The 20,026-nt window shown below is 35.8% G+C and overlaps 1 protein-coding gene and 1 long non-coding RNA gene across 6 annotated transcripts in view; one reads left to right on the top strand and one right to left on the bottom strand.

Annotated features, from left to right (window-relative positions):
- Nucleotides 1-20,026, top strand: part of ctnna2 (catenin (cadherin-associated protein), alpha 2) — a 298,746-nt gene that overhangs the window by 55,100 nt on the left and 223,620 nt on the right. For all 5 annotated transcript variants that reach the window (XM_044113695.1, XM_044113696.1, XM_044113701.1 and 2 more), the window contains exon 7: nucleotides 16,216-16,419. In XM_044113695.1, the coding sequence (XP_043969630.1) occupies nucleotides 16,216-16,419 (204 nt within the window). The remainder of the gene's footprint in view (nucleotides 1-16,215; nucleotides 16,420-20,026) is intronic.
- LOC122829272 lies at nucleotides 16,306-17,962 on the bottom strand. The gene is made up of 3 exons (XR_006370347.1): nucleotides 17,814-17,962; nucleotides 16,562-16,669; nucleotides 16,306-16,395 (listed from the first exon to the last, which is right to left on the bottom strand). It is a non-coding gene; the product is annotated as an uncharacterized LOC122829272 (long non-coding RNA).

The following is a 20,026-nucleotide window of genomic DNA, read 5'->3' as shown; positions in this document are numbered from 1 at the left end:
ATATTGCAGCTTAAACAATTTTAAGAGATGACAGAAAACAGTTCCCCCCTACTGCTGTGATCTGACAGCATTTTTCAGCCTGTTGGATCACTGGCTGAAAAATGGCTGGTTACACTGTGAAAAGTAGAACAAGGAATAATATTCTTTGCAGCAAAGAAAGTATCGTCAAGACTACTCCTAAAGTCAGCTAATTTGTATTTATATATATATATATATTTATATATATATTTATTTTTTGTTAGAAAATAACAATAAATACATGGTATAAAGAACAATTAATGTAAATGTAATAATAAATATATCATACGGTCTAAGAGCAGTGGAACTAACAGGATAAACTGTCTTTATCCAGTTTTAGATAAAGACAGATTATGTTATACATTCTTTATGTAAAGAAAAGCATGTTACCATGGTATTTTTACTTAAGGGAATTTTTTACTTAGAGTTTTTAATATTTGGCCCCTGCTGGACCCTGAGCACCCCTGATGTAAACCATATTGAAAACTTGGTGACATAAAGGTTTATTGCAATGACAACAGAGAGTGAGATACTTTATTTAAAAAAAGCACAGACAAAACATAGAACATTTTGGATGGCGTTAAAATGTAATCAAATGTGCTGATCGAGGTATTTGGCCAGCTTTGCAGGGGAAAGAGGACTTTTTATTAATTACAGCACTGTCCATGCTATCTCATAGAGCTGCATTCACAATGGTATTGTGAATACAGAATTGATGACCCTTTTGGACAATTTTTATCTAATTTTGCCTGTTAAAAACCAGTCTTTTGCTCATCTTTTGTACTCATGCACAAAATGATTACAATGTAACTTTATCACTATTGAGTGTTAATGATGTCTGAAACTGAAACAAAAAATGCGTTTTGTTTTTATTCTTTTGTTCTATTTTGTTCTATGGCAGCTTTGTATGGCCAGAAGTTTCTTTTGTTTTTTTCTTTTTAGAAAGGGATTACACATTTGAGTTTCCAGAAGCTGCTATATGGATACTTGGTTTGAGCCCAGCTGACTTAGACAAAAAAATTACAAGCGGTTAGATCATTCGAATGGACATACATAATGTCTATTGGAATGATTTCTTTTGAAGGGATTGCAGTAAAGAAGGTTTGGGGTTATCGTTGTGCAAGGCTGAATTTGGAGTAGCAGAAAATGAAAAGAAAACCGTATTCATATGCAAATGTCGACAAGTTCCCGTGTGTCTGCACAGTTTTCAATTATGGAAGAGATATATATTTATGACTAGTCCAAAGCAAAGTGGACAGAGCTGTCCGATTCCATTTTGTGAGTTGAGCATTACCTTGCTAGAGTGCCATTCTCTCAACAATCCCGACAGTCTGAACCTTTAATCTTCAAAACCTTTTAATGATGGTAATTCAGTTCAAGAATTCAGGGAAATCATAGCAACTAACACAGTGTGGAGTTAAAGAAAGTCTAAAAATACACATTATGTTTTGTGATTGTAATTTTTTCTTTACCTATTGCACATTGGAGGGATAGTAGCTCCTTAATGTTCCATGAGACAATCTATTTTGACTCCATTGCCAGTATTTTAAAAAATAATGTTCTCTTTTATGATTTTAATGACTTCCATTCAATTATTCTGGTAATTTTCCGTCGGTGCCTACTACTGTAAGGTTTTAGACAAGCTTTCATCTCTGGTTTTTTTCTGTTTATTCTTTTCATGCATTTTTCAGAAATCCCCTTAAATAGTATTTAATCTAGAAATGAGCAAAAAATAACTAAAGGGTTTTGGATTCTTATTTTGGTTTTTATGGACATCCACTTGGAATTATTGTTTTTAAGGGGACGTCTAGAGATAACATAAACCTTGGGTGTCTCTGACTCACTAACAAGGCAAAAAGGCTTAACTCAAAGGCCTCATCAGACCAAATTCCTCCAAAGTAGTAAAACTATGTCAGATAAAACACAAAACCAGCTGGTAAAGGAAACACACTTTAATAATCTTATAAAAGAACACCGCCTCAAGAGAAAAGTAACAGAAATCCCATTATTATTCTGTAACTACATCATCAATATATACACACAAAATGCTACAACAGCATATATCAACTGTAAAGGCCACAGTGCTGTTTGTCTGTGTTTAATACAGCATCAGAGGATCTATGGTGTCATGGCAACCCTTTTGGGTGCATGTAAGAAGTGTCTGCGGAACATAACGTAATTTCTGTGACATGGCTGAGACACCTGCCAGTGTTTTAAGCTGTGTTAAATGTCATCAAGACCCAAGAGAATCACTCTTACACAATGGTACATGCATACATGCTTCTGTTCAATCTCCTGTTGAGTAATTTAAAAAAAATCCTTCTTCCCTCCAATCCTTCTTAGCTCAACAAGTTCCTATTAAGCAAAGAAAAGACAAAGAAACATACTTTCAAATGTTAATTGCATCTCTTTATTCTTGCAACGTCTAATTACATTTATTTTATTACAATACTTGCAATAAACAGCACTTAATGAGGGGGATTAGTAGGTGAGCCATGATGGGCATAATTACCTCTTTAAACCATCATCGTATACATGTCTAAAGTCTATTGTGAGTGGAGGCATGGTGCTACGAAAGTCCTTCATCATTACCTTCTTTCAAGTGATTCTTGAAACCATCTTTTGTACGTCTGTTAATTTTATCAGCAGTGTCAGATGATTCCATTTTTAGGCCCAAACATTTCCAAATCTCCACATTTCCAGGTTTACTATAAAGTATTTCCTTAAAGTAAGACATTTAAACAAGACTTGCTTTTACAGTACCACCTGAGGGGTCAGGAATAAAGCTATAGAGAAGTTCAAAGTAGGGTTTGGTTATAAACCCAGAGATCTTTGCACTGTTTTTTTTTTCATCATCTGAAAAACATGGTACAAACCTACCAAAGCATAACCATCCACCTGACTTAACAAGCTGGGCAAGAAGAACATAAGCAGCCAAAAGGCCTGTGGTCCCTGTAAAAAGCTTCAGAGATCCACAACTCTGGTCAGACAGTCTATTTTGAGGTTAAATACTTTGTGTTCTTAGCAATTTTGTCTTTATGGCAGAACATTGAGAGAAACATTATTAAAAAAGCAATGCAGTGAACACAGGAAATCTGTGAATGAAAGTCTTATGTTGAGACGACACCAAAATATGGCTTTGTCCTGCATACAAAAGGACAAAGGAGAGAAAGAGGAGAGAAATGTGTAAACACCATCCCCATGGTCTAACTTTGTGGTGGCTCCTATGGAAACTATTGAATGGTTTTAAGGTTCTCTTTCAAGTAGAGATACAATAGAATGGTTTGGTCAAAACATAATCCTATTAAAAGGCTCTGTCAAAGATCAATGCCAGTTTTTATAAACTACTTTTCAGACATTCTCCATTAAATCTAACTATGCTTTAGCTGTTTTGCAAATAAGAGGCAAAAAACAGATATCTAGATGGCTATAGCTAGTAGAGACGTACCCAAAAAATTTGTGACTTTAATTGCAGTGGAAGGTACAAAATATGGACTTAATGGCTGAATACAAATGCGTGGCACACTTTCCAGATTTTATCTTGTAAAGCAATTTTAAAATGATGCACTACTTTGTTTTGGTTTATCATATTTTTGCTTTGCAAAAATATGACATTTCACAGTTTAAATGATTATTACAGATGAATAAAACAAAACTTGTGTGCTTGTAAATGCAGGCTTGGTTTATTGAGGGTCTGTCACTTTCTTTGAGTTTCAGTAAAGTCATTTTTTTGTATTTGAGCAATTGCATTATGTTTATCAGTGAAGTGCAAAAACTAAAGTTTCCAAAAGAATTTCTTTCATGTTTTGTTCCCAGCTGGAAGCAGGAAACTCCACATTTGTACAGTCCCCTTGTATGCACATCTCATTATTTTCCAGACAGTCACAGCATGGAGGTAATACTAACACAGAGAAAAGCCATCTGACTTAGTGGGAAATGTCATGCAAGTAGCTGGATAACTCTGCATGTGCATATACGGTTGTTGCTATACAAAAGAGCGACAATGTGGACTCCTACTGATGTTAGTGCATGGAGAGCACTCAGGTGTGCTCCTCTGACTAGTTGTGTGTGCCACACCCCATGATGAAAAAAGAGAAAATGCGATATTACAGATCCTTCGCCCCGGTCCTGCAGTTCTCTTCTGTGAAGGCAGGAGCTGGCTTGCCGATATGACGCTCTTTATACTTTCACTTATTATCACCTCGGGTCCAATTAAAAATGAAGATGGCTTTCACACATTTCTAAATCATATTTCTTAAAAATTACATTCAAGAAGGGAAAGAGCTATGTCAGACTGTTTTAAAAAAGAAGACGGTATTAGATTTTAAAAGTGATTAATTAACTTGACAACTATTGTGACCTTCACAGATCTGAGCTTTCCTTAGTTTATTGTGTGTAGAAAGCAGACATAATTACAAGCTCGTCAACTAACAGGTTTCAGTATGCAAATTACTTTGCCTTTCTAATCTTTGATATGCTGCAGTGAATTTTAGCTGTTGACATAAGTTCACACAGGCACTGATCCAGTGACAGTGTGCTGCATTCTTTATTGCCCCCAACTTTTTTGCAATGTTTTCTGAACCATCTCGATACCTAATTCACAATCCAATTAGCACCAATGATATTCTGGTGCAAACCAGAATATTATTGGTGTGTATCTCAAAACAGTGAGATACACACAGTGAGATACACTGTGTGTGAAAAATTACTCCTTGATGCTGTTGTCATCTAAATATAAACTTGTACTATAAGCAGAGGAGGCACACAATTGAGAGGTAAAAAAATCGGCTTTGGATCCGCTTGTCCTTACTAACTGGTCAGATTTATCGCAATGCTCCTGAGTTTCGTTGTGTAATGACATATGTTCTTATTCACAGAGGTAATTTATTTGTTCTTTTCATAAAACACTGAATCAGAAGTGTTATATGCTGGAAGGTTAAGTAAACATATGGTTTGTACTCTGGATGTAAATGAAGAGCTTGTTACCTGACACTTTATTCATGTTCTTTGCTAAATAGCTTGACCTCAGTCAGAATTAATGAACAACATCTCTGAACATTAACTGCCAAGTTTTCACAAAGATTCTCAACTAGTTTTCAATCTGGACTACGCCATTGAAGCAAATTAATTGCTAAAAGAATCCATTGTATCTCTTTCTGTATGTTTAGCGTAGTTGTTCTGCTGGAAGGTCAGGCTCTGCCTCAGTCTAGAGTTCTTTGTAGCATTCATCAGGCTTTCTTCCTGGCTTGCCCTGTAATTATATTTGTATTGAGCTGGTTATAGTTGATATCCAGCAACTCAAACCACCTGCTACCACCCAGTTTTACCATCCATATAATTTTGAGTGTAAGGTATCTGCCACACCGAGCTTTACGTGACTTGACTAAATGTTTATATTTACTGTTCACCTGCATGGTTTGTTTGCAACCGACAAACAGGATTTTTAATGGGTACATTGTAGGGGTTGAACCAATTAGTCGACTAGTCGACTAGTCGACTCTAGGACATCTCGCGAGTTTTTACATTTTATGTCGACTAGTCGCAGTCATGTGATTGCCGGTGGTGACAGCCTGTGCTGATCTGACAGCACAGTAGGCTATACGTCACAAGACACAAGAAAAATAAGTTAATACATTAGTTTAAATGATATGTAGATGGATGCATATTTGTGGTTTTACAGTGTTTTTAAAAGGAGATGGAGTTGCAGCTGCAGTCAACTACAAAACACGAGCCGTCTAAAACTCGCCCCCTTCCCCTAAGGATGTCACTTAGCCGGCTCGCGAATGTCTTTGTCACGACGATCTAACTAATACATTATGATGTTATGTTGCTGATTAAATAAAGATCTGTGGTAATGCCATCTAAAAGATGTGCGTTTCCTTTTGAATGTTGGTTTCCCAGCAACTTATTATTTATCATAAACTATCCCGATGTTTTGTTGTTTCACTTGTTGCTGTTCTGTGTAAATGCCGTATTTTTCCGTGAAAACGGGTAATAAAGCCTGTACGTTACTCCAAAGTTTGCGTCTTTCGTTGCTATGACATCACAACGACTAGACAACTCGACATCGACTCGACTTTTATCATGTTGACGTTGACTAGAAAATATCTTAAATCGTTCAATCTGCTGAGTCAGCAGAGCTTCCTGCCACGCATCGGGCGGAGGAGAAGCAGGTGGTTTCGTTGAATTCAGCTGTAACCAAACGGGATCCGTTCATAACAAGTTTGGCTTGTGATGTTCCAAAAGCACCATGTAGTCAGTGTGATAATTTGACTGCTATAGTAACTATCCAGAGATCATCAGCATCAGCCGGTGTTTAGAAAAAAAAAGTCAGACCCGACTTTGTGCAACAAACTTTTCCCCGCTGCTCACGAAGAATGATCTGCTTATTGCTCTTTTAATTCTCCATAATAGACTTAGTAAAAGCAGGAGAAGGGGAGTGTGTGTGTGTGTGTGTGGGAGGGGGGGGGGGTTAATATTTGCCGTGAAAATAGCTAATAAAGCCTCCAAGTAGTTGTGAAGGGTTTTTGCGCTTACGTCACTATGACGTCACCGCGACTAGTCGACATCGACTCGACTATTATCATGATGTAGTCGACCTTAAAAAATATGTAGTCGTTCAACCCCTAGTACATTGAATACATTGAAGGGTGTGGTTGCATTTCAGCAAAGTGTGAAAACATTTCAAGGATATAAATATTAGTTTTAATAAAATCTTGAATTTGCAGAGTATCAGATTTTATATACATTAAAAAAGGTGTTTAATAAATAAATCTTTCTGTAAACATGGACTTTTGTGGATTGTGTTTTAATTAGATAATTAACTCATAAGCTGTTTAGGCCTGGTATGAAAATACACAACTATGAATTGGTGGGTCTGTCCAAACATTTGCCTGGAGCTGTCGTCTGCTGCCAGAGAGTCTGGGCACTAACCCAACTACTATTACCTGTATAGAGGAGAGAATTTGTGTTGGCTTTATTATGCTACTCTCATGTATTAGTAATTACTGTGCTACATTTTTAAGAATTACAGAACATCCATACCTTACTGTTCTGATAAGAAAAGCTTTTTGTCTCCCTTACTATCTGTAGCTTTGAAACAACAAGATAAATGGAGGTCAGTAAAACAGATCTATTATAAGAGCTTTAGCTATGACAAAGACATTAAAGTTTTTATTTCAGATCTGTCATCTGACATTCCAACAGCCCAGTTTTAAGGAGTGCTCAAGATCATAATTGTTTTACCTCAGAATCATAACCACATACTGCCACTGAAAGATGGTATACTTTCTACGATGATAACTGCCTGCCTCTGCCAGAAAAAGTCGACAAAAAGGGGAAATAAAAGATTACTCACCCATTGTAACTGTGATGAATTGATGCATCATTTTGTCTTCCAGCAGTGTTTCCATTTTTGAACAAATGCTTCATGGCAAGGCACAGAAATAAGTGAGTGCAATGAGATATCAAGTAGCTTAAACCCAAGGCAACAAATTTCTCTTGAAGTGACTCAGTTGTGGTGTTGTATGGGAAAGGGAAAACTGATGACCTAATTGATGGAAACACTATCTTTCACATGATTTCAAGATATTCAGATAAGAATATCCCACAGTGAGCTAAATTTTTGAAAATAGATTATGATTAATGTTATTTCCTTTTGACAATCAAGCTGATTATGAGCAGTCTTAACCTTTCACCATAGGTGTAGGAGGCCATAATCAAATCTGATATAATCAAACCTGCTGGATCCAAATTCAGAAATTAATCAAAATATGTTGATCACCGGCAATGATATCTTTTCTCAATGTGTGTTTTAGGATGTAGAAAGTAATTTCATATATTTACGGTAACATTAAAGAAAAACCTCTGACAATTTATGGATTATAACTTGTAAGCAATCTGGTTTTACCAGGTTCTAAAGTAATAAAAATTTTTGCATAGTCTTCTTTGTTACTGAAAGAATCCTTTACTTTTAAAATTCTTGTGCAGTATATATGAGAAACGTTTTCCTTTCGGAGGCGCAGTTGGTAGCACTGTTGCCTTGCAGGTGCCAAGAAGGTCCTGGGTTTTGGAGATTGGGTGTTCTCCTTGTGTATGCGTGGGTTCTCTCCGGGTACTCCGGCTTCCTCCCAAAGTCCAAAAACAGGACTGTTAGGTAAATCAGTCTTTCTAAATTCTCCTTAGGTGTGAGTGTGTGTGTGCATGGTTTCTTGTCCTGTAACTTTCGCCTGGAACTTTAGCTGGAGATAGGCACCAGCACCTCCCAACCCCACTAGGGACAAGAAAATGGATGGATGGATGGATGGATCTTTCCTTTCACAGAGAGATTTTCACCCTTGTTGCAACAGAAACAATTTTACTTAATAATTATGCTATTGCTCCAAGGACTCCCCGGTTACAGTTACTCAGAAGAAACATATTTTATTCCATTTAAATATATTGTGTCATTTTATATGTCAAAATGAGCTTACTTGTTATTAATAATATCGATATTGTTCATTTTATCAGATTTGCATGTATTGCTGTTTTCCTTTTCTTTAGTTATCTGTGTAATGGCAGCATTTGGGCAGTTTTTATTTAGTGGACTGCATTTTTTCCCCGCTTTATTTTAAGACAACCAAGGTTAGCATTGCTACAGCACTATTTACCCTTTTTGTACTTTTTTCTTTGAATACCAATCCCTCCAGTCTAATTTTGTTAAAAAGACACAAATAGGATGACAAAATAATACAATAATACAATGCAATCATTGATACATAACTTAAAAGCATGCAAAAGTAGACCAAGAGTGAGTAGGTACCCCATTAGCAGAAGAAGGTAGTTTTGAGGACATTTTAGATTTAATTTCTGTAATCTTATCAACAAAAATGTCAAATAAATTTGTTAGAGTACACAGCAGGAGAAACAAAAACAACAACAAAAAAAACTTAAGGAATTTCTCTTTTTTATTATTATTTACAAGTCTAGAAAAATGTTTAAATCTGGTCTTTTTCACCATTTAATTTTAGGGAGACTGTCCGATCTCCAAGATAGAACTTGTGTACGTTTGTAAGATTAGTTTTCGTGCATAGTTGTTAAACTTTGTGACACATTCTCTTTTAGCTGGGAATAGACACATTTATCCAATGGCACACATTTTTCTGTGAGATATCACTTGTTTTAATAGGTGCCACTTGATCCAGAATGGATGAGCATTCTCTATTAAAGCACTGGATTAAAGTGTTCACATAATTTCCATCAGAAAGCAGAGAAATGTCAATAATGACAAAGAATCTCTCAGCAGAAGTCTAAGTCATTATGTGTCTATGAGCCTGTAATTTTGCTTAAAACTAAATTTAAGGTCAATAAATTATGTTTACTCAGTTGTACATCCTCTACAAATGCATTAGTCATACTGATGGCCAAAGAAAAGACAAGGTCCAATATATGGCCTTTTACATTTGAGGCTGACATGATAGCATAGAATACAAATAAGTAACAATCAGCTCAATAGCAGGCAAGGTGTGGCCAAGCCATGCACAGGCGACACATTTCTGCACATTTCTGCTTCAACTTCTAAAATCAGGATTTAACTTGGTCGTAGTTGAGAATAGGACCATTAAAACAAAAAAGACAATTAAAACACAGTTGTGTTGCTTTTACTCACAACTGCTGGTGCTTTTACACTATTTCATGTTGAATTTGACAAGGTCAGTCTGCTCCACAAAACAGGCATTCCACAAAAAAAACTTGAGTGGTAATTCTTTGCCCATGTTTCACTACAGGAAAGAAAACAAGGCATGTGTTCCCCATGGTGTTTTTGTATGTGGATTATAAATTATCTTCAGTATATGCAGTATGTTTTTTTTCTCTGAAACTACCTGTCCTAAAATGCTTTGGAGCAGGTATGACACCATGACACTGGTTAAAGCTTGCTGCTCTAGCCCAGCTCCTCCCTTCCCTTTGTCCTCATTAACAGACCACTTTGAAGAGAAAGCGGTCACAGCATGAGACATTGTATGTCAGAGAAAAATAAAAAATGAATAGATGCCTGAGTCAGGTTAGACAATTTATGTCAAGTTGTTTGAGAAACTGTCTGTGTTTATGAAAGATAAAGAATCACCGCAGAGCTTTCAGATGATCACCACATGGGTTTTGGTTTTCAGCATGACTTTAAAGATGCATCTGGATGGTTTCAAACTGCAGCATGACCAGGTGGAAAATCACAGATATAGACATGAATGCTGCAGTAAGGGCTTTTCCATCCAGCTTCACATGTGGGAGACACTGCAAAGGAAAAATCCTTGCTGTCAGTTTACAGAAGACATTTTCTGCCACGTGGCTTAAAAACTGAGTGTACTTAAAGCTGTTAATATCCTAATTTCCACATAATGAAGCTGAGAAAATTAAATGTTAATAATCTATTATCTTGGATGCTGACTTAAACATAAAAAATCAAACTTCAAAGCAGTCAATTAAAGCCTCCAATTAAATGTCTTTTTTTTAAATAAGTAAAAATGACATGTAAAGTGGGGGGGGGGGATATCAAACAAATGCTTCTGGCAACATCTCTAAAAACACAGTCACAGTTTGCAACAGCCATTATTTCTCTTATAAGTCATTCAGGAAATTTACATTTATATACTGGTCATTTCAATAAATTACATTGGTTAGTGGTAGAAAAACTGAAATGCTATTGAATTAAAAATATTAACCAACAAAGCTCTATAAATATAAGAGCCTATTTTTTTATGCTCCAGTCATACTCACCTTCAAGGAAACTTAACAAATTGTATATTGCACAAATTTAAAAAGTCTTATTGGTAAGAACAGTTTATCGTACTGCACATTTGTGCAGTGTAATAAATTCTTAGAGAATGAAAACATTTCTTTGAATATTTTTAAACCAACTCTTAAACAGTGATTACAGAATTGTATTAGCTGTAGGGATCCAGTTGTTGAGCATTTAGCATGTCTTTGTCATAAAAACACTATTGTGTATTTTTATTTCAATATTGCAGAATTTATAAATAATGTTCATGTTTATTCTTTTTTTCCCCCTCTTTTTTATTGAAAAACATGTTTTTTTCCCCCCTAATTGGTGTATTTTCATTAAGTGTAATTTAAGTTTGTGCAATCTCATTGTTGGAAATGCAGCTGGTGATATGATAGTAAGATTTCATAGTGCTCTGTTGGGACATATGATACCAAAAAAAGAATTGAAGGAATTCCTCTGATTTATAATTTGTGGTTTCTGAGTGATTGTACTTGATCTGTTTACTGACAGCAGCGATACGAGTCGACTATTGCGAGTCTATTTTAATCATTGGCTGTAAAAGGCCAAAATCTAACCAAGAGTCAGGTGCTGTTCATTAGGTCAGTCAGTCAGATGGCAGGGTATGACCTACATCCCCCCTGGGCCATCATGAAAACAAGATTTTGTCAAACATAGTGAAAGTCAACATCAGGCAGTTATTGAACCCTGGAACAGGGCCACAGAAAGACAGTGCAGTGGTATGCTCAAGACTTTGCTGAAATCCCTTGTAGACAACATGGTTGTAATTAAATATTGGTAAGTCCTGGAAGGCATGTTGGATATAGGCTGATGTGACATGCACCCTCTTTTTTTGTTTCTTGCCTCAGAGTGGGGTCAGAGTAATAACCTCACTCTTTGTGGGCCAAACATTAAATTGCCTTTGGTCTCGATGCACTGTCATAATCAGATGGTATACTCAAACAGAATTACAGACCGCTACGGACTGGCCCAAAATCCCTGCGGGAAAAAGTATGCTCCAGCCATTGTGTCTCTTTAAGTAATCTGGCTTTTTTTGAATAGGTTTTTAGATGTACAATGCATTAAGAAAGACTAGGTACAAGATACTTAGCAAATGTTAAACTGAGACAAAAGTATGTTTTTGTCAGGTTGTATAAAAAAAGATCAATAAACAGACTTAAAATGTTATAATGTGAAAGTTCAGATTTTTGTAGGCATAATACAAAAAATAGCTTTTTGTGTGGTGCATGCTGTATTTATAAAATATAAAGCGATAAAGGGGAAAATACAGGAAGAGGGTTATTTGAACTTTGAAGGAAATCAGTAAGAGTTCTCTGAGCAGGGGTTGTCATCACAGAGCACTCATGCTTTGAAAGAGTCTGAAAGCATTTCCTTCAAGCTTTACCATTTCATAGCACTGCAAGTGTGGTAATTGTACAATATTATCCAACAAACAAGAACATTTTCTAGTTGGACAAAAACCTGCAGTCACACTACTTTATGGCCTGACACTTTACTCACACTTAAAGGTGCTGCATACAGATAGATCCTAATAAATTAGATTGTAATTTAAAAGTTAATTTTAGTAATTCAGTTCCATATGTGGAAACTAAAATATTGTAGTTGCATCCAAAATATACAGACCTTTAGCAGATTTGGATTTAAAGTATATATTTTAAATTTTACTAAAAGGTTTCCCCTGAGTGGCAGTAATATTAATGTTTTGAAGCCACACAGCCAGAGTCTCAACTTTAAATCTTGCACACTCTCAGTGCACACAATCAATAGATTAGGGTGATGGCAATAATTTATTTCCAAACTCAAACATATAGAGCTCATTGCAAAAGATTAATTGCCAAAATAATGAAGTAAACATCCTGGAACCTGCTCAGCAATCATAAAAACGCTCTACTGACAGTAAAAATTTTTAAACAATGTATATGATTTTTAGATGTCATATTCTTCATTAAAATGTCAGCCATCCATTTTCTAACACCCTTCTCCTTAGAGAGGTCAGGAGGGGAGCTGGTACCCATCTCCAGCTAATGTTCCAGACGAGAGGCGGGGTACACCTTGGACAGGTCGCCAGGGCAACACAGAGACAGAAAGGACAAACAACACACACTCACATCTAGGGAGAATTTAGAGAGACCAATTAACCCAACAGTTTTTGGACTGTAGGAGGAAGCTGGAGAACCTGGAGAGAACCCACGCATGCACAGGGAGAACATGCAAACTCCATGCAGAAAGACCCCGGGCCGGGAATCGAACCCAGGACCTTCTTGCTGCAAGGCAACAGTGCTACCAACTGTGCCATTGTGCATTAAATGTCAATAAAAACATTTATTATTATTTCTAACTGATACTTCTTTCATATTTTTAACCATTTTCTATCTTGGCCAAAATTGTAATTGTAATTTTAAATGTAAATCTGCCAGGTGTGTAGACGGATGGTCACAGACATGGATGTATAATGATAATTTATAAAGAAGCTGGATAATGGTGAAGTGCTTCATTTGGACTAAAAGTGAAGAAAAGAAGCTTAGAAGTAACCACAAAAAAATTTGGAAGCAACAGGGAGATCTCCAGCCTTTAGGATTCACAGGTTTTGTACAGAAACTTGAATCTGTGCTTTGAAAATCAAAATTTGAAAAGCAGGGTTCCAGAGTCTGGAGGAAAAGTGGAGAGAGACACAATAAAAGTTGCTAGAGAATCAATGTGAAATTTTCAGTTTCACTATTTGAGGAACCAAATTGTTTATAGTGCCTTCTCCACCTCTTTAAGTCCAAAATCAGCATTTCTGTAGAACACAAAATTATGAAGCATTCGTGATTCCCTCATTTGACTAGCTTTATGGAGATGCTGTTTCATTTCCTAGTCTGCCCTGGCACCTGCCCACACTGCTAAAAGGAACAACACCTGGTCCTTAATTACCATGGTAACTGTCAAAGACAGCAAACCCAACAGTACAGATAAGCTGAAAGCTGCCGTTAAAGCAACAAAGGCTTTCTTAACTTCTTGTTGGTATCACAGGCCAATTGCCCCCATTCTATGCTACACTGATGCATTAATTCATGGGGGGAAAAAAAACAACCTTTACCAAGTATTGAGTGCACATGTTGTAAATGAACAGACATACGTTATTATACACTACTGAAACTATAGTACCTGAGTTTCACTTTCTGATTTATTGAAATAACGATTCTAATTCATTGGAGTCTCAAATAAGATAGCAAAAGAGAAGCAATGATGAACGTGCATTTGTTGATCGGCACTAATGTTTGCATTGTTCCTTAAATTAATTACTATCATGTTATTTATTAGGTATGTGAGACACATTGTTTTTAACTCAACAATTACAAATTGTATTATTGTTGACATTTTTCTTTTTATTTGGAAAAGTCTGGGTAAGCTACTATAGACATCAAAGTGACCAGAAAACAGGACAACTGCTGATGATTGAGTAGGTTCAGAAAACTTTCATATATTCATTATCAAACCTTGAGGAAGCTTTCCCCCCCAGTCATAATCATGTTTTTTAAAGATAACTGAAAAGATTTCAGTTACATTTTTTTTTTTTTTTTGGGTGGTTGCTTTTCCATTTTTCGTCTTTGTTTATTCCCAAGTCTCTACTATAATTGTACTCTGACAAGCCATGTGGAATAAAAATCTAATTTCAGTCTTAAGGGATGCTCTCAGTTCCTCTTCGTGGTCTTTACTTCTCTGGACCTTTTCATACTGAGATACAGAGTAAATTGAACTTTTTTTTGTTCTACCAAATTTGTAATTCCTGAAATAGATGCCATCAGAAAGACTGCAAATAAGGGCAACACATCCAACCTTTTTCTTAACTCCTTACTCCCATGGTGAATTTAATCATGAATCTTCATATGCAGAATACGTTCATGTAAGATATTTTAGTGCAAACATTTTTATCTTGTGCAACAACATATGCGCTTGTCAGCCTCAGATAAAAAGTAGACTTTAGAGATCTTGTTCTTTCTTACTTTAGAGGTTATTTGGCATCATTTGACAGTCTGTCATTCTCTCCCTGGAGCAACCTGCTTCAAGTACACTGCCTCTGTTCTTACAGTTTTTTAGCATATGCCAAACTCACCACATAAGTTATTTTTATAGCTTTTCTTGTCAGATTTACTTGCAGACATTAAAATCACAAAAATATATCCTAATTTTAGCGTTGCATCCAATGTTGATTTATTTTACCAATTTTTTTTTAAAGCTTAGAATTATAAACCATAATTCGTAATGTCATTAGGTGAGGCTTAACTTAAAGGACTGATCATAAAACACAAAAGCAAGGCTCGCCTCGTCTTTCATTTTAAAGGCTTAGTGTGGCGTTTAATTGGAGCAGTAGACTTTATTCAAAATGTTTTAAATACAAATGAAAGAAAACCACAATAGCATCAAATAAAACGATTTAAGAACAATGCTAATTAAATAAGAAGGTGGGCAGTTGTTTCAAAAACAATATGAATTCAATTTAGAAATAAAAGTAATACCAGTTAACAAGCCTTAAAGATAAAAGATGGACATGTCTCAAGTAACCATGAACAAAACAGAGTTTCAGGAGCAATTTTTGAACTTTTACTGACAGATTTAAAAGGGCAATGTTTATGCATAAAAAGAAAAAGAGGAAACACAAATAATAAGTTGATTGGTTCAGATGTTCAACTTACGGTAATCTTTTCCACCTTTAAATCCCCTCCATTAAAAGTTTCCTCCTTCAAAATAACTGTGTTTCTTAGAAATCTATTCTTATTTTTTAAATGTAAATAGCAAGAGGAACTGCATCATTATTCTGAGCTCAGTGTACCTGCCTGTACATTTCCCCTACTTCAGATCAGAGAGCAGAGATATTCAACAGACTGAAGGTAGACCTCATTAGTAAGCGTCAGCACTTAAAATACAGGCCTTAGCAGAGGTCACTATAACCCAGTGGCAATAGATCTCAATGAGGTTTCCTTTTGGGTTTTTTGTATGTTATGTTCACACTCCGACTCTGGTTCTATATGGGAACCTTAATCAATTACCGTATATTTAAACTATATATAAAATATGCATTTTGGAGAACTTGCCTTGTAAGACGGTCAACTTTCAGGAAGAAGCAAACTGTTGCATTGTGTATGGCCCTATTGTACAAACATTTTCCAGGCTGGTGAGCGAGAATCAACTTGGAGTATGGTCAACAGATAACACAGCCATTGATCTGTTTTGACAGATTATTCCCTCCAGGCAAATGCTGCTGTTTTTTACTCCGGGGATACTCTCATAAAACACTTGACTCACATTTTTCTAAGTCAGTATGGATAGAATTGAAATACAGCTTACCACGATATGTTTTGGATCTCTTCTGATCTCTTTTTTCAGCCAGTATAGCCCGTCTTAGTTTCCTGACCTTATACATGTTTTCTTTATTCCTGCAGAACAAGATCATCCTGGACCCTTTGACATTCAGTGAGGCTCGTTTCAGACCCTCTTTGGAGGAGCGCTTGGAGAGCATTATCAGTGGGGCTGCACTAATGGCTGACTCATCATGCACACGCGATGACCGCCGTGAACGCATTGTGGCTGAATGCAACGCTGTTCGTCAGGCCCTTCAAGACCTGTTGAGCGAGTACATGAACAATGTAAGTGCAAAAGTCCTTTGTGCACCTTTTGGAAACAAACAAACCACTTAAACATGCTGTGTCACTCTTATATCTAATACATATATATATATGTGTGTGTATACATAAAGTATTTGTGTTTATGTGGGAGACACATATTTACTTTTCTACTGTTCAATATTTTCTGACATTTCTTTCATGTAGTTGTAGCTTATCAATCACTTTATCCTTTTCTAAGGCTCTTGTTGGGCTTTGCTGGGTTTTTATTTATCTGTTTCAGGAGTTAAGGAACAAACATCATATATGATATACATGAAAAAGAACCCCTTAGGTATATAGGTGATGCTGGATTGTTTTTTCTTGAATTGATCTGAAGGCAGATGAAAGAAAATGAATAATCCACTCGCTCTATGTTTTTATCAAGTGCAAAGTGCCAAGTCTGTAAAGTATATTGGTAATTTCCTCACCATCTGTTACTTTTTGTGAATCCCTTTGGTATTATCTCTATCAGAGTGCTGCTGCAAGCAGGTTTGATAATGACCAAAGAGGACAGGGCAAGGTGAGGTGTTGGTAAAAGTCAGTTCTGATGTGTTGAGAATAGATGCCATGAGGATCATGTCTGTTTTCAGCACATCAGTGTGTTAGGAATTAGGAAAATGCCATCTATACATGTAAAAATATATGTTTTTATGTTTTTTTGAGTTCAGTAATGCAGGACAGCCTGTTATGCACCATTGAGGATTCTGCGAACATGGCGAAAAAGTAAACAAAATAGCTAAAAAGCTTATTTTACGTAAAAGGCCACTGCTAATGTGGGCAGTGAATTGCTAATGTTTGCGGTAATGTTAATGCACTGCCTTTTGATTTTTTTTTTTTTTCAGATGTTTACTTTGGCACTTGGTTACCAGAAAACATGCTCATCTCCTAGCAACAGATTAACAACAGATATTGTTATTGTTTGAAAAACATGAGATTTTCTCTGCTCGATTTAAATACTACTTGTCTTACACTACTTGACAAGAATTGTGCAGTTAGTGAATTTTGCAGAAATAAAAAAACATTTTCTTTGTCATTGGTATTAAATATATTATAAAACAGACATTCAAAACAAAAGAAAAAATCTGATTTATACTTCGTGGCAGTTCGTTATCAGAAATAATCGCTCATCTCGTAACATCAAATTAATTATTATTTAGAAAACATAAGCTATTTTGAAATACTGTTTTTCTGCTTAGACACAATAAATGTACAGTTGGTAAATTTTGCAAAAGTAAAAATCAGATGTTTACTTTGTGGTACTTGGTTACCAGAAAACGCTCTCATCTCTTAGAAACAGATTAACAACAAATATTGTTATTGTTCAAAAAAACATAAGATTTCTTCTTTGGAAATACTATTTATCTAACATTACTTACCATTTAGCAAGAATGTTAAAGTGGAGGTAAAGGAATAACCTGTTTTTAGAGCTGCCCTCTATCCCATTAAACACTTGAGTGATCAGCTTTGGTGTGCTGTCATTGACAGTCTAACCAACACAACCACATAGGCTGACTTGTTAAGGATGCTATGGTATGATCGTATGGTGCGATCTCACAGCAGTGTGTGACCCAGCTAGTATGAGCATTGGGTACTTGGCTGTGGGTGCAACCTACATACCAATCTTCCAAAACCCAACTAACAAATATAGTTTACTTACAAATGTGACTCTATTTAAAGTTAAGTAAACAACATTTCTAAGGCTTCGCCAAGATAGACGTCTACAACAAAAAAACAAAACAAATGCCCATCATTATTAGTTGCAATCTACAGGCATCATTTGTGGTAAGAGTGATTTGCTTTATCTCTCCAGATGTAAACTGACATACAGTAATCACTGGTTAACTTAGAAATTTGAAACATATTTTCTTTCTCCGTAGAATTGTATTTTGCTGCTTTCTTGTTTACAGTACTTGGACAGTTACAGCTTCTTTTTTCTTAGTTTTTGTGCTCCAGCACAAAAACTAATAAGATGCAGTCACAGCTACGAAATAACCCTCGCTTGCCTGCTGCTGGTTACTTATTGGTTCATTAGAAGCAATGGTATCATCATCTGTCCTACTAAGATTGCACTTGGAGTCTGCGTTGGTTGTTGTAGCCTGAAGTATGGCCATCTGTGAGCAAATCTGCTTGGGTGGTAATAATACTTACGGCAGTAATTCTGCTTATAAATATGTATTAATAATTCTTTCTAGTACTTTAGAGTTTGTCACTTAGGGCTAAGCTGAGAACATTTATGATATCTAAGCAGGGTTTTAGAGCAGGTGCTGTTTCAAAGAAGGAATCAGATGTTAAGACTGAGAACATCTAAATAAACCATTCTTAAAATGTAGGTGAGCCTAAAGAAATCAATTTAATTTTAATAAAAATGCATTTACAGTTTTTTGTATTTGTTTTTCAGGCTGCTGCTCATAAGGACTCATAGTCCACTTGTGACCAATTTGTGAATTAATCCTTAAGAGATACTTAATAATGTTTACAATTAGAAATTGTAAACAGAGTTATAAAACTTTTATAAATTCTTAAATTGTCAGTGAGTGCTACAAAATGCACACAGGTGTTTGTTAGTGTTTGTGGTAATGCATAGGAAAGATTTATCTTATTTTTAATTAAATTGTTATATTTGATGTGATCAGCACTATCCTTTTTTTCCTGCAAGTCTCATGCAATTCAGTTTTTATGATTCCAGAATCTTAAAATGAAAATAAGCCATCTACAGTACAGGCTTAAATTAGAACGCAACATGCTCAGGAAAAAAAAGGGATATCTTTTGCTGTATTTGGGATCAACGACTTCAGTTTTTTGTCATTCTGCTCTTTCCTGCTGTCAGAACGAAACCATTACCATAAGTGGTTTGGACTGCTCTAGTCAGATCAGTTAGAGAAATCGGACATTTTTGACTTTAGAAACAACAGGACAGGCACCCGTCTACATTTACACTTTATTCAAAATAATCAGAGCTTCTTTGACTTGAAACAGACATGCTGCTTACACAACACTGTCAAATTATTACATCTGTTGGTGTATTTCTACATAGAAACATGCAGTAGAATAGTATAGATACATCTCGTTTAAGGGAATAAAAACACAGAAGATATTTGATTGTTACTTGAATGTGTCATAGTAGTTTCTTTCCTGTCACCCTTAAAAAAATAAAACCAATTTGTGTTTCTGAACACCCACATACTTTTTCTACTCCTAAGTCAAGCCAGCTTTTTCCTGAAGTAATTGTGCATTGGTTCATTAGGCCCATGAGTTGTGTTTCAGAGGCTACAGCTGGGAGATTGTTGACAGCCTCTGGCTGTCCAGGCTAAGAACTGAAAGTAAATCATGGAAGCATTACGAACAAAATGCTTCCTTTTTTAGCTCAACTCCCCCAATAAGTTTACATCAGGAACCTGGAGTGATTTCAGTAGAGAATATTGCTATGGACCTGCTCATAAAGAGCAATGTTAAATAGATTGAAATATGAAACTTAAAAATGTTTATTTTTAATCAGTTTTCTTTCATACTCCAAATGAAAGAATGTTCATTTGGAGTATGAACATTCTCCAAATGTTCATACTCATTTGGAGAATGAATATTATGTTAC

This window comes from Gambusia affinis, linkage group LG04 (assembly GCF_019740435.1).
Source record: "Gambusia affinis linkage group LG04, SWU_Gaff_1.0, whole genome shotgun sequence".
NCBI lineage: Eukaryota > Metazoa > Chordata > Actinopteri > Cyprinodontiformes > Poeciliidae > Gambusia > Gambusia affinis.
The sequence above is the reverse complement of the archived record's forward strand: the minus strand, read 5'-3'. Positions and strand labels throughout refer to the sequence as shown.